Source organism: Ursus americanus, chromosome 17, assembly GCF_024610735.1.
Source record: "Ursus americanus isolate L20-20 chromosome 17, mUrsAme1.1.p, whole genome shotgun sequence".
Lineage (NCBI taxonomy): Eukaryota > Metazoa > Chordata > Mammalia > Carnivora > Ursidae > Ursus > Ursus americanus.
In genome coordinates, this window is record NC_142143.1 from 55472330 (window position 1) to 55485351 (window position 13022).

Genomic DNA, 13022 nt, shown 5'->3' on the forward strand with positions numbered 1-13022 from the left:
TTTCCTCCAGCCCTGTCATTTCAGCTCTGACACCAAGGCGAGAGACTGGGAGGTCTACAAATAACGTCTGGGTAGCCGGTGTGAGTACAGAGGGTACTGGGGGGGCTTAGCCCCCAAGGAAGAGGACCAGTCCTCCCCCAGCACCACCAGCAAGAGCCCAGGGGCTCCCTCTTCCCTCCACAGACTGTGGACTGACTTAGGGAATCCCAAACGTAAGTTGCCTCTTCATCCTCTGTCCGTTGCCAGAACTGCTCCCCGCGCTTCCCCAATCTGTGGCCTATTCAGTGTCTTCGTTTCTCTCTTGCCTGTGAGTAGTTAGGGTTTTAGGAGTGAAATTATGACTCCAATCCAGGACAAGAGCTAGGATTGGAGGGTGGGGTGGGGGTGGGGTCAAGGGAATGGAGTAGTAAGGGAAGAAAGGGCTCATATTACTCTGAAAACTTAAAATAGCTGGAGACTGAAGCAGGCTGGGAACTAGGCCCTGGGCCCCCGGGACTCAAGAAAGGGGTAAGGGTGAACAAATGTCCCCAGCCCATCCCTCCAAGCATGCTTCTGGACACACATTAAACCTCTTGAAGAAGGGGATCTGGGCAGGTGTGTGTCACATTGCCCTTGCCCACAGCTTCCCGGGAGTAACAAACGAGGAAACTCCCTAAACCATGCAGCTTCAAGCGCTGTGTTGGGGCTGGAAACTCGGGTTGCCCCTCAGGGCGGGGAAGGATGGGGATCAGTTCGAGGAACCAGTTGGGGAGTTCGTTAGTCTGTTGCGCTTTTCTCTGGACCTCCATGGAATCTTTCTGTCGATAAGCCTGTGAAAGGATTTCTGTTTAACCAAATTTCTCCCGAAGTCTCCCATTCAGGGGCTACCGTACAGCGAGGGACAGGAATTAGGACAGGAAGAATGGCAGTCAGGGATTAGATTTCATAGTGGGGTCCAACCTCTTGCAGGATGACAGAAAAGGAGGTGCTGGAGTCCCCTAAGCCCTCCTTGCCAGCAGAGACTCGGCAAAGTGGGGTGAGTCTGGGCCTGTGACCACCGGGTGTGGGGAGCTGGGAAACCACCGCAGCCCTTGAAGAATGCTTGAATTGATCTCATTTGTATGTGACTCATCTATCGTCAGAATGCTAGCCAGCACCTGCAGCCCCCAATACCTCCTAATCCTGGGGTGTGCCCCTTGCCCACGCTAGAAAAATGTTCAGTTAGCTTCAGCCTTACCTGCTCCAGACAGCATGACAGGTCTTTTAACTTTGGGTTTCCTCCCCTCCCCCATCCCCTTCCTCCCTCAGCTACAGCGGCTGAAGCAGTTATTCAGGAGGGAGTCTCCGGGGACAAAGGAGATGGAGCTTCCCCCAGAGCCCCAGGCCAATGGGGAGGCAGTGGGAGCTGGGGGTGGGCCCATCTACTACATCTATGAGGAAGAGGAAGAGGAAGAGGAGGAGGAAGAAGAGTCACCCCCAGAACCTCCTAAGCTTGTCAATGACAAGCCTCACAAATTCAAAGATCATTTCTTCAAGAAGCCCAAGTTCTGTGACGTCTGTGCCCGGATGATTGTGCGTGAGTCACGAAGGGAAGTGGAGAGAGCGTGATGTTGAATGCAGGAGGGGGTCTGGCTCAGAAGAGGAGCATTTGTACAGCAGGCGGGCTGTGGCAAGAGCTGACTTTAAGAAACCACCATTAGAGGGGCTCCTGAGAGGCTCAGCGTCTGCCTTCGGCTCAGGTCATGATCCCAGCGTCCTGGGATCGAGCCCCACATTGGGCTCCGTGCTCTGCAGGGAGTCTGCTTCTCACTCTCCCTCTCCCTCTGTGATCTCTGTCTCTCAAATAAATAAATAAAATCTTGGAAAGAATACGCTATTAGAGGGGCACCTCGGGGTCTCACTCGGTTGAATATCTGACTTTTGATTTTGGCTGAGGTCCTGATCTCAGGGTGTTGAGTTCGAGCCCCACGTGCGGCTCCATGCTCAGCAGGGAGTCTGCTTGTCCCTCTCCCTCTGCCCCTTCCCCACTTGCGCGCCCTCCATCTCTCTCTCTTCTCTCTCAAATAAATAAATAAATAAATAATCTTTAAAAAACAAAAACAACACTATTAGAAACTGAGAGTGTTGGGTCCGAGGCAGAAAAGGGACCTGAGAGCTAGCGTAGCAGCACTGGTACAGAGGGAAGGGGAGAGCAAGAACCTCACCCAAATGTTCTTCCCTCTCCCAAGTCAACAACAAATTTGGGCTTCGCTGTAAGAACTGCAAAACCAACATCCACGAACACTGTCAGCCCTACGTGGAGATGCAGAGATGCTTCGGCAAGATCGTGAGTAGGCTCTGGGGAGCGAGAAAGCAGAAGGGAGGGGACGTGTTGCCAGCTCCCCCCTTCCAGTCCCTCCCAAGTCATCACATCCATTTCCCTGCTTTTTCTTTCTCAGCCCATCTCTTACTCTAAGAAGGGGTTGCACTCACGGGAGAGATGGGGTTCTGGGCCATACCTTGCTGTCTCTAATGTTTTCTCCCATCCCATCCGACAGCCCCCTGGTTTCCATCGGGCCTATAGCTCCCCACTCTACAGCAACCAGCAGTACGCTTGTGTCAAAGATCTCTGTAAGTGCTCCGTGTGGGACCCGAGGGAAAGGGCAGGCCTGGAGATCGTTCCAGCACCACCTCTAGATTGGGAAGCCAAATTCTGGAACAGAAAGATTCTGTTTCCTATGGTTCTCTCTCAACCTAATATTTTAGCCAACTTGAATACAGAGTCAATATTCCTGTTTTATAGCTGAGGGAGGTAAGATTTAGCAAGGGCTCTGCACAGCTAGCAGGAGACAGAGCCAAGAGAGAAACCTTCATCTGCCTAGCTTCAAAACCTGGGCTCTTCATATGTAAAACTATTTCTAAGCAAGAACAAGGATTCTTGACTGTCCTCATCCTTGTTACAGAGTAATACCAGTCTCAGGGCTAGACCGAGAGCTGTGGGCATCCTGGGCAGATGCATAATTTGGCAACCCTTACAAACAAATTCATTGACAATTGAGTCAACATTCATTTGGAGGAGAGGCTGAACTTTATGAGGAGCGTGGGTGGAAAAAAGAAGAACCCACTGGTGGCAGCACCCCAGCTTGCGCATGCCACTCAGTGGAACAAAACCAACAGTTAAAGGACCACTCTCCTTAGAAGGAGAATAGTGATTGTGAGCATTCCCCAGCTCCCAAGCAGCTTAGTAGCAAAGTTGTCTTTCCAACATCATATAATGCACTGCCTGGAAGGAGTGATGGTAAGTATTTTTCTCCATCACATTACATTTCCAGTGATGTTTTTAGAGCTCTTTATAGATTGATGACCTAGATATGCCCAGCTGACCCTACGCTAATTCTACACACACACACACACACACACACACACACACACACACACATCTACTCAATCCCACCTCTCCCTCACTTAGAAGGTCTGTCTTTCCTCCAGGTCTTTCTCTGCTCCCCCAGTAATGGCTTCTTTCTTTTTCCCATTCCCACCAGCTGCTGCCAATCACAATGATCCTGTGTTTGAAACCCTGCGCACTGGAGTGATCATGGCAAACAAGGAACGGAAGAAGGGCCAGGCAGATAAGAAAAATGTGAGCACCATATTTTCCTCCTGAGGTCCCTCCGAGAGATTCCATGGAGCAGCAGGTCCTGTCTCCTCTCTGGAAAGCTGACAAAAGCTGGGGATTCTCTTCCCCTAAAATCGCACAGACACATTTTTGTGTGCAGTATTAGAGGGCCTCAGGTTGAGAACTCCTGTCATAGCGTGTATTTTCTTCAGAAACTCCCTTCTGGAATTGTCAGATTAAGCTCCACTGAAGGCTAGGTCCCAGGCCGCCAGCATTGCTGGACAACAGAGGCAAGAGCCATACTTTTGGATTTGGGGAAGCAAACCTATCATGCCAAGTAATCAGAATTCTAGAGCCATGAACGTTCCATGAATATCATCTGGTCTGACTCATTTATCCTATAGATGAGGAAACTGAGGCACCAGACTAGTGGCCAAAAGTAACTTCATTTCCTTTTGTAATAAGCTTACTAGATTGGTAATGCCATAGACTTGCATTCAGTTTGGCAAAGAATTTGTTAGCATATCATTATATCTTTCTGGACAGCTAGGATGGACTGATATGATAACAGTTAGATGGAGTCCTAAAATTGGAGTCCTAAAACTGTGCCCAAAGGATCCAGGTCCTTTAGGGAGTGTCTAGCTAGAGGGAGATTTCTGATACCTTATAACATGATTTGGTCCTCGGTCCTCACCTATAGAGATTTTTCTCACTGATGCAAATGAAAATACAAATGGTATTATCCCTTAAGTTTGTGGGAAACCTAGGAGGGAAAACTTATACACTGAACAGTATATTGAAATATCTTACAGACTAGAAGAAAAGCCCAAACCTAATAATTTGAAATTTTGTAAGGAAAAATGTACATGTCTGTTCTTGAATCAAAAAAATCAACCACACAAAAATAGAACTAGGGATTGGCCTCAGAGTAGTTGATATGGAGGTTGAGTGCAAAGTAGAGATTTCTGTAGAATGAACTGTGATTTACAAGGCCCTAGCAATGTGATTTGACTGCTTCCGGAAAGGCAAGCACACTCAGGTTCTATTCTCTTAAAGGAATTATAAAAACTGTGCTACCCATTTTTCTCTTACACACTAGGGTATTTTTAAGAACAGACATAGTAAAAATCCTGGAATCGGCATCATGGGGGAGGGGGTGATTTGAAGGGACTAATTAGGGAAGAAAAGACGGGAGGGACTTACCAGCTATCCTCAGATCTTTAAGGGGACTATGTTTGTTCTGTATTGCTCCAGAGGCCAAATCAGGACCAATTACTAAAAGTTACAGGGAGACCGACTAGGTTTAATTTAGGGAATTATGCTCAAATGGCATGGGCTTACTTTGTAAGGTAGTGAGCTCCTTGTCATTAGCTACATTCAAGGACAATGTGGATGGTCCACCTGCCAGGATGTTTTACAGGAAGCTCAGGCATTAGGCTGATGGTTGAACTATGTATTTCCTCCAAGGCTTCTTCCAACCCTGAGATCCTATTATTCTGTAGTTGGCTGGCCTGGCTGGAGAGCCAGAGTAAGCATGGGGTTCCCAAAAGAGCATCTTCCTAACTCTGGTACCCCCTCCAGCCTCTAGCAGCCATGATGGAAGAAGAGCCAGAGTCTGCCAGATCAGAGGAAGGCAAACCCCAGGATGGTGAGTGTCACCCGCCTCCATCCCTAGAGATAGAGTAGGGTCAGGGGCTCGGCCGTGGTAGGGGATGGAGGGCCAAAGGGCATGCCAGGTTTGGAGATCAAAGAGGATCTGCAACCGAAGAGTAAAAGAATGAGGGCTACCCTCCAGAAGCTAGAGACAACTTGTCGGTGTTTCCCATCCCAGGAAACCCTGACGGGAATAAGAAGGCTGAAAAGAAGACACCTGATGACAAAGTGAGACTCCTTTCTCCCTGCAGGGACCCCAGTCCTCTCCCCAACCCAGGTCTGACACAACTCATGCCTCAGCAGAAGCTCACCCTTACTCCATGGGTTCCCATCAGCCTTAACCTGCCTTCTCCACCACCTCACACGCACGGGCGCGTGCATGCACGCGTGCAACAGAATCCTCTTAGTTCAGGGACCTGGAAGAGAGTTGTAATGCAGTGTGTCTGGAGAATGCCCCTGCCTTGGACTCCTGCCCCTCAATGTGGGACAGAGGAGCCCAGAGACTCATCACCTCCTTTCATCCCCAGCACAAGCAGCCTGGCTTCCAGCAGTCTCATTACTTTGTGGCTCTCTATCGGTTCAAAGCCCTGGAGAAGGATGATCTGGATTTCCCGTGAGAGGCCTTACTGGGATGGGGCTGTACCAGGAGTGGAGAGGGGAGAGCCTAGCTCCTATGGGAAAGGAAAAAGGGGTACTCAGGGCTTGGAGCCTGTTGGGGCTGGACCTGGGCCAGATAGGTAAGTAAGCCCCCTAAATCTCAGAGGCCCCTCCCTTCCTCTCCCAGGCCTGGAGAGAAGATCACAGTCATTGATGACTCCAATGAGGAGTGGTGGCGGGTAAGAGAAATGACTGAGGCTAGGGTGGGACATTGGACTCTGAGACTGAGAAGCTGAATTTCCCTACCATCTCCTCTAGGGGAAAATAGGGGAGAAGGTTGGATTTTTCCCTCCAAACTTCATCATTCGGGTCCGGTCTGGAGAGCGTGTGCACCGCGTGACCAGATCCTTCGTGGGAAACCGAGAAATAGGGCAGATCACTCTCAAGAAGGACCAGGTCAGGGCGCGTGGGTGGCGCAGTGGGTTTAGCAACCGCCTCTAGGTTTCTGCTCAGGCCGTGATCTCAGGGTGGGAAGACTGAGCCCTGCGTGGACTCTCTGCTTAGGGTGGAGTCACCTGAGATTCCTTCTCCCTCTCCCTCTGCCCCTCCTGTTCATGCTCTCTCTCTCTCTCTCAAATAAATAAAGTCTTTTAAAAATAAAATTAGAGAAAGAGGACCAGGTAGCTCTGGTGCCCCAATCCAATCCCAACCGCAAGGTCCCTCAGCAAACCATACTCCTTGCAGATCTTAACCCATTAATGGGGCTAGGTTAGGCCTCCATAAATCCGAGCCCCCCCCTGCTCTCCTCTTCTACCTTTTCCCTTGATCCCTCTCCTCCCTAAACCTTTAATCCTCCACTCAGATCGTGGTCCAGAAAGGAGATGAAGCCGGCGGCTACGTCAAGGTCTACACCGGCCGCAAGGTGGGGCTGTTCCCCACCGACTTCCTGGAGGAGATTTAGGCGTGCAGCGCCTGCTGACGGGAGATACCCATGCCCCATTCTGGGCAGGCCCAGTGGAGGTTGGGGAGGAAAGGGGCGAAAGCAGCTATGCCGGGTGGGGGAGGGGTGGGAAGGCCCGCGGCGCATGACGGGGCTTCCGGGAAGGGACTGGTTCCCGCCCTCCTGCCCTGGCCTCGGGCCTTGGATGCCTGGTGGGCAGAGCAGCCTCACCTGCAACTCCTCAGACCCAGCCCTTGAGAGCTGGAAAAACAAGAGCGCGTCTCCACTAGGAGGCGCCCCGGGGGTGTGGGAGGCGAACTGTCGAACGCTGCGAATGTATTAAAGTTTTGAAAAAAGGTAGAAAAGTTTGTTCTTTAACTGCGGGCCGAGTAGAGGGCCCATGAAGCGGCGGCGAATCCTCCCCAGCTGTGTCACCTCACTACCATCGGGCAACCCGACATCCACCTGGGCTGAGGCTGGTGGGAGGTGGGGAGACAGGTGCGTCCGCCAGGCGAGGCCTCTGTTGTCAGTGAAGAAAGAGGAGCCTGACTGGAGTTACCGCCCCCGCGCCCCGGAGGCTAGAAGGACCTGGCACCAGGGTAGGTCCCCCTAGGTCTGGGCGATTTAGCCGCGGGCAGCCCCCCTTACATTTCGAAACCTGGCTCAGTGCCGAGCTAGGCCGCCAGGGGGCGATGCAAGATCTCGGTTGGAGAGCGAGGGACGGGGCGGGGGAAGGGGGGGCGGAAGGAGAGAACCTGAGACACCGTGCCGGAGACCCTGGGCCTGGGAGGGGGGTGGGGTGCGTGCCGTCTCCATGGCAACACTTCCTCAAGTCCTCTGGGAACGAAGCAAGCGAGGCCGGGGGGCCTAACCCCTCCCGCGCGGCCCCCGCCCCAGCCCTTTGCGACAGGTACCGAGTGAGAGGGCGCCGGGCAGACAGCAAACCGGCTCACGCGGAGAGCCCCCCTGCGGCGCGCCGTATGCAAATGTTATTGTTTGCATATGCAAATATGCAAATGCGCCGGCCCCGGTCAGGGTGGCAGGTGGCGGGGAGCGGGAAGGTGTGGGGAAGGGAGCTGAAGGATACGAGGAGTTTGGGGACCTGGGAGCGGACCAGTGAGAGGCAGCCTGGGGTGGTCCCTGGAGTAGGGCAAGCCGAGGGTCTGGAGCTTGATGGCGGATGGGGGAGGGTCAGCCCCGCCAGTCAGGAGATTCTCTTCTGCCCGTTGTCTGCCAGGCCTGAGGTTGGCACCGCCTAGCAAGGTTGGCAGCGGGAGCCCGGGCACCATCTGCTGCTGGCGGGGGGAGGGCAGAGGCTCAGCTGGGCTGGGGAAGAAAAGGGCCCGGGACGGACGCGCCCCCCTTCCTTCCAGAAGGCTAAGGTGTGGAGGGGGTAGGGAAGCACACTCAATGCCGAACAGGGTTCGGTTTCCCGTTCCCTTTGCCCTTGACTGTCCCGGACGCCTGGGGGCGGCGGCGGGGACATAAAGGAAGACTCAGCCCCCCTGTAATCACGCTTCGGCTGGAATAGGAGAGGATCACCGGCAGCCCCCCTCCACCACCACACACAAATCCAGCCTTTTGCCCCCATCCCTCCTCGGGATACGCCTACCAAGAAAGGCGTGGTGGGCGGGGTGGGGGGGTGGTCGGAGGCCCCGTGCGGGGATGCTAGGACTCGGGTCACATCTCTTCATCAAGAGATCTGAGGGACTCAAAACCAGAGCCCCTGAGATCCTCGAGAGGGCCCCCCCACAATGCAGAAGCAAAACCAATTTACTGGCTCATTGGGCGGCGATGCTGGTGTGGGGGTGCCGAGAAGCAGCGAGAGCTGCTGTTCTCCCCCCCTACACTCGGGGGGCACCCCCCTCCCCCGCCTCGCGGAGCCGGCAGCTGTCCCTAATTAGAGCGGCGGTTTAATTGGATTTATCAGCAGTTAATAGGAAATTAAGCAAAGGGCCCGAGAGAGGGAGGGCGGGAGGAGCGGGGAGGCCGGCTGTGCTGATCTCCAAGGACTGGTGCTTGGGGTGCCAGGGGTGGGGACACACGCCCAGTATCGAGATTGAGCCCCATGATCAACGCCCTCCCCCCAGTACTTGCCCTCCGGTTGAGCCTAGTTCTGCCAGCGGAGAGCAGGAGCGACAGCGACCCTGTGTGAGCCCCCAAACGCCCCTCACTCCCACAAACGGCCACCCAGGTGATGGATGATGTTGCCACATGCAGCAAAGGTCATAAGTCTGGGCCAAGGAACTGACTGAATTGAAAACAGACTGGAGGAGGGGCCAGGTTACCCGGGTCCAGGACACAACCCACATGCTACCCCTCTGCGGTGCCCCCTCCGCTCTTAGCAAAGAAAGTACCCCTTACAGGTGTGAAGATTGGGCAGCACCGGGGAATGAGGGGGAACACAGAGTGACCGTCTCTTTCACATCTGCCTCATGGCTGTGTGGGGAATCCTGGCAGTCCTTGTGCAGCCACCAACGTCCCTCTGTGGCTCCCCACCCCTCCCCAAGTGCTGGGGTTGGGACCAGCTGGCTCGGCTGTTGTCAGAGTGGCCCAAGGTCTGCACCACACACTCCGGGAGCCAAGGAAGGAAGCTAGCAGGCAGTCAAGCAGGGGAGCAGGGTCCACAGCCGCAGGCAGCTCCTGTCACTAAGACCTCATTATGTGGCTAGGCTAACAGGCCTGCTTCTAGGACCCCAGCAACCTCTCCGCCACACTCTACCACCAGAGGGCACAGACAGCAGCTCCTGGATGTGTGTGGGTGCGAACCTCTGAATGTGTGGGGGTTGGTGGGGGTCCCTCTCTGTCCCTGGAGATTATGGGTGTCTGTGCCTCTGGTGTATAGTGTGTGTGTGTGCCTGTGTCCCAAGTGTGGGAGGTGTGTATATCAGAGCATGAGGTGTTAGTGAAAGTTGGTATGTGTGCCCCTGGTGTGTGTCTGTGCCCTTAAGTATGTACTGGTCCCCATTCTGCTCCCCCCTCTATAATTTTTGTCTGGCTTAGCCCCTGAGTGTCTAGGTGTGCATACGCGCTTTGGCGTGTCTATGTGTCTGTGCTATCCGCACGCCTGGGTGTGCCCCGAGTGTGGGCATTTCCGCGTGTCTCTGCCTGCACGACTGTGTATGTGTTAGAATCAGGAAGAGCCGCCGGTGAGTGTGTGTTGCTCTGGCGTCTCTGCCTGCAGGTGTGTGTACCTCCGTGACAGTGCGGGGGCGTGTGCCTGCGTGTGAGCCGCGCGACAGCGCGTATTCGAATGACAGTGTGACGCACGCGCGCTCCTGTGCTCGTGTGTGTGTGTGTGTGTGTGTGTGTGCGCGCGCGCGCGCGCGCGAGCGCCTGGGTGAGTCTCCCGCACCCGCCCCTTCCTCTCCCTATTTCTATTCCTCTCTCCTCTCCGGGCGGGCTTGGCTCCGCCGTCCGCATCATCTCCATCCATTATTGAAGAAACAGCCGCGTCCGCTCCAATCACATCAACACCCCCCGCCCCCCTCCGTTCCGCTCATCCCGAAGCCCCTGTGGGTGCTGGGGAGGGGGGAGCCGCGGCGCGGCGGGGGCGCCGGGCAGGAGCGGGCTCATGACCCCGTGCCCGAGCCGGGCCAGGCTCCGGGACGCCGGGGTCCCCGGCGGAGAGCGCTTTGCATAAACAGATGGCGCGGGCGTCTTTGTCTCGCTCGTTCGCTCGCCGCGCGGCTCCCAGCTCCTCGGCTGTCTGGCTGATGCAATCATGATCATCTCTCGGAGCCTCGGGACCCGGCGCCCTTAATAGCTGCAGAGGGGGTCAGGGGCTGCGGGGCTCCCGAGCAGATGCCGGGCACTGTGTCTTCCCTCCCGGGCGCCCCCTCCACGCCCCACAGCTGCAGAGGGAAGACCGAGTCCGTGCCGAGGTGACGGGCATGTGGAGGTGACCGGGAAGTGGACCCCAGGCAGTGCCCTGGGGTGTCCCCAGGCTGTCTCGTTGGGCTGCTGCAGCCCCCCAGGGGCAGCAAGCTGGAGAATAGGAATAGAACTGAGGGATGGGAGGGGGGAGAAAGAGATAAAGACAGAGACAGACAGGCATTTTTGCGAAGAGAGACACAGAGGGTAGAGAGATGTAGAGGGAAGGAGAGACAAACACAGAGAGACACAGAAACAGATGCAGAGGGACAAAGCCTGGTAGAGAGAGCTGCAGAGGGAGAGACAGACAGACACAGACACAGCCAGAATGATAAGGAACAGAGAGACACAGACATACACAGAGACAGACACAGAGAGACAGGTAGACAGACAGATAGGGCCGGAAGAAGAAGGAAGCAGAAAGAAGGGCAGCCAGAGACTGGGGCAGGCAGGGGCAGAGGGCAGTGGACAGTCTTAGGGCAGAGACCGAGCCCCGGGCATCTGGAGCCCACCAGCCCCGCGAGAGGGACCAGCCTGACAGCTGGCGACGTGGGAGATCCCTCGTCCCTTCTCCGCTCTGGCCCCCGACCCCACCTCAAACCAGAAGAGGGGAAGCTGCGGGATCCAGTGCCTTAGCGGCGGGAGTGGCAGGAGCGGCAGGCGGGGCCTGGACCGACGCTCCAGGCACTGACTTAACCTGCCAGTAACTGTGGGGCGCAGAGCCTGTACGACCCGACAGGGGGCGCCCGAGGCATCTCCCCTAAGAGCTTGGGAGCAGCTCAACCTTCAGGGGGCGCCCGCGCCCACAACCCCAGCAGCCAGCTCGCTCCGCCCAGCCCAGCTGCTTTTGACGAGCCGCGCGGCCAGCCCGCGGATTACCGTCCCGGTGCGATTTAGGGTTCAGAATCTGGTCCCCACGGGACCCCCGCACGCCCCAGGCCACGCCTAATCCGCAGCTAATGACTTCTGCCGTCCCTCACGCGTCTCGGTCAGCGTGGCCTGAGTCTTTCTGATGGGAAAGTGCGGGAAGGTGGGGAGAGATGGGATCTGGAACTCACGGAGTTCTGTGTCGCAGCTCGGCCCCAGAGATCATGATCCAGAGATGGGTGGGGGCTTAGAAGTAGGATCTCAGACAAGGAGTCAGGGACTGGCACCAGAAATGGGTGCAGGGTCAAGGAGCCCTGGAGAGGCCAGAGCAGAAGCAATAACGTAATAAGGCGCTTGGAAAGTGGGGCCGCAGGCCGAAGGCAGGAGGAACAGCCGTGGCTTTAGGAAAGGAGCGGGGCGGTGAGTTCGGAACGCGCCAGACCCTGGTCACCAAAAGTCACAAGAAATGGTACAAGAGCCCGGGCGAGGACCCGAGAAGAAAAGGTGCGCGGCACGGGGGCCAGACGTCCCTGTGTGCGTCCTGGCGCCCCAGCTGTGCCATGCAGAGCCAGATGTGCAGCCCAGATGTGCAGCCCCTGGAGCTCGAGCTCCGGGATTGATTTTTAGTCCCGGAGACTGGCGGGCTGGGGGGCACAAGTGACAGGACATTCCTTTCCCCGGCCCGGTCCCGGAGGTGCGGGTGCTCAGGGAGGGCCGGGCTCTGCGCTGTTCCAGGTTCTGACATCCCGTCAGTCCCCCTCCTCCGCCCCCCCACACACAATGCAGCGAGTCTCTGTCTCTTTGTTCTCGCCGTGTCTCTGACACTTTATCTCATTATCCGCCGGAGGGAGGCGGAGAGCCTGGGACCCTGCAGCCTAATTACAGCCGCGCTTGTCAGAGCAGGGGGCGGGGGGGGGGGGGAGGTATCAGCGCCGGGAGAGGGAGGGGGGCCCCAGGAAGAGTAGCTTCCTTTCCTGTATACCACCCCCCCCAGGAGGCCCCGTGGTGGGTGCACAACTCAACCCTGTCCATGCCACCACGGGGCTCTGGACCAGAGAAGTGGGGGAGCCCTGCAGATTCGTCTGCGGGGTGGGAGGGAGGAGGATGGGAAGGTGGAAGTTAGCATGGCAGTGGGGAGAGGTGGTTAGGACTAGGCTCCTGGGTCCCTAGGACCCCGATTCCGCAAAGACGGTGGCAGCGAGCTGTCCCACCCCAGCAGCACAGCTGACTTCTAAGTTGCAGAAAGGGAGGCAATTGCTCCACACGTCTGTCTGTGTCTTGTTCTCTTTCCTCCTTCACCGTCTTTTCTGTCTTTCCTTGACTACTTCCCTTACCCGTTCCCTTCCTCTCTATCACAGCAAGAAATAGAGACCCTCCTTGGGTGGCTCCGACTTCATCCCAATGGGAGGTAGGCAGAGCAAGCAAGTCTATCAAAACCCCAAACTTGGACAACTGACTTATTCTCTCCTGAGCCAGGTTTAAAATACACCCGGCTCCCCTGACCCCTAAACACTAGTC

The 13022-nt window shown here is 55.9% G+C and overlaps 1 protein-coding gene across 2 annotated transcripts; it reads left to right on the forward strand.

Moving 5' to 3' along the window:
• On the forward strand, positions 1–7124 carry STAC3 (SH3 and cysteine rich domain 3). 2 transcript variants are annotated; one of them, XM_045789786.2, is made up of 12 exons: positions 2–212; positions 949–1015; positions 1288–1555; positions 2208–2305; positions 2517–2589; positions 3501–3598; positions 5156–5222; positions 5406–5455; positions 5755–5840; positions 6012–6063; positions 6143–6280; positions 6687–7124. In XM_045789786.2, exons 2-12 carry the CDS (start codon positions 950–952, stop codon positions 6783–6785), a joined length of 1095 nt encoding a protein of 364 aa, XP_045645742.1. In that variant the 5' UTR covers positions 2–212; position 949; the 3' UTR covers positions 6786–7124. The 2 variants fall into 2 exon arrangements, with proteins under 2 accessions (XP_045645743.1, XP_045645742.1); XM_045789787.2 differs by lacking the exon at positions 949–1015 and having other exon boundaries at positions 1–212.
• Positions 7125–13022: the final 5898 nt, after the last annotated feature.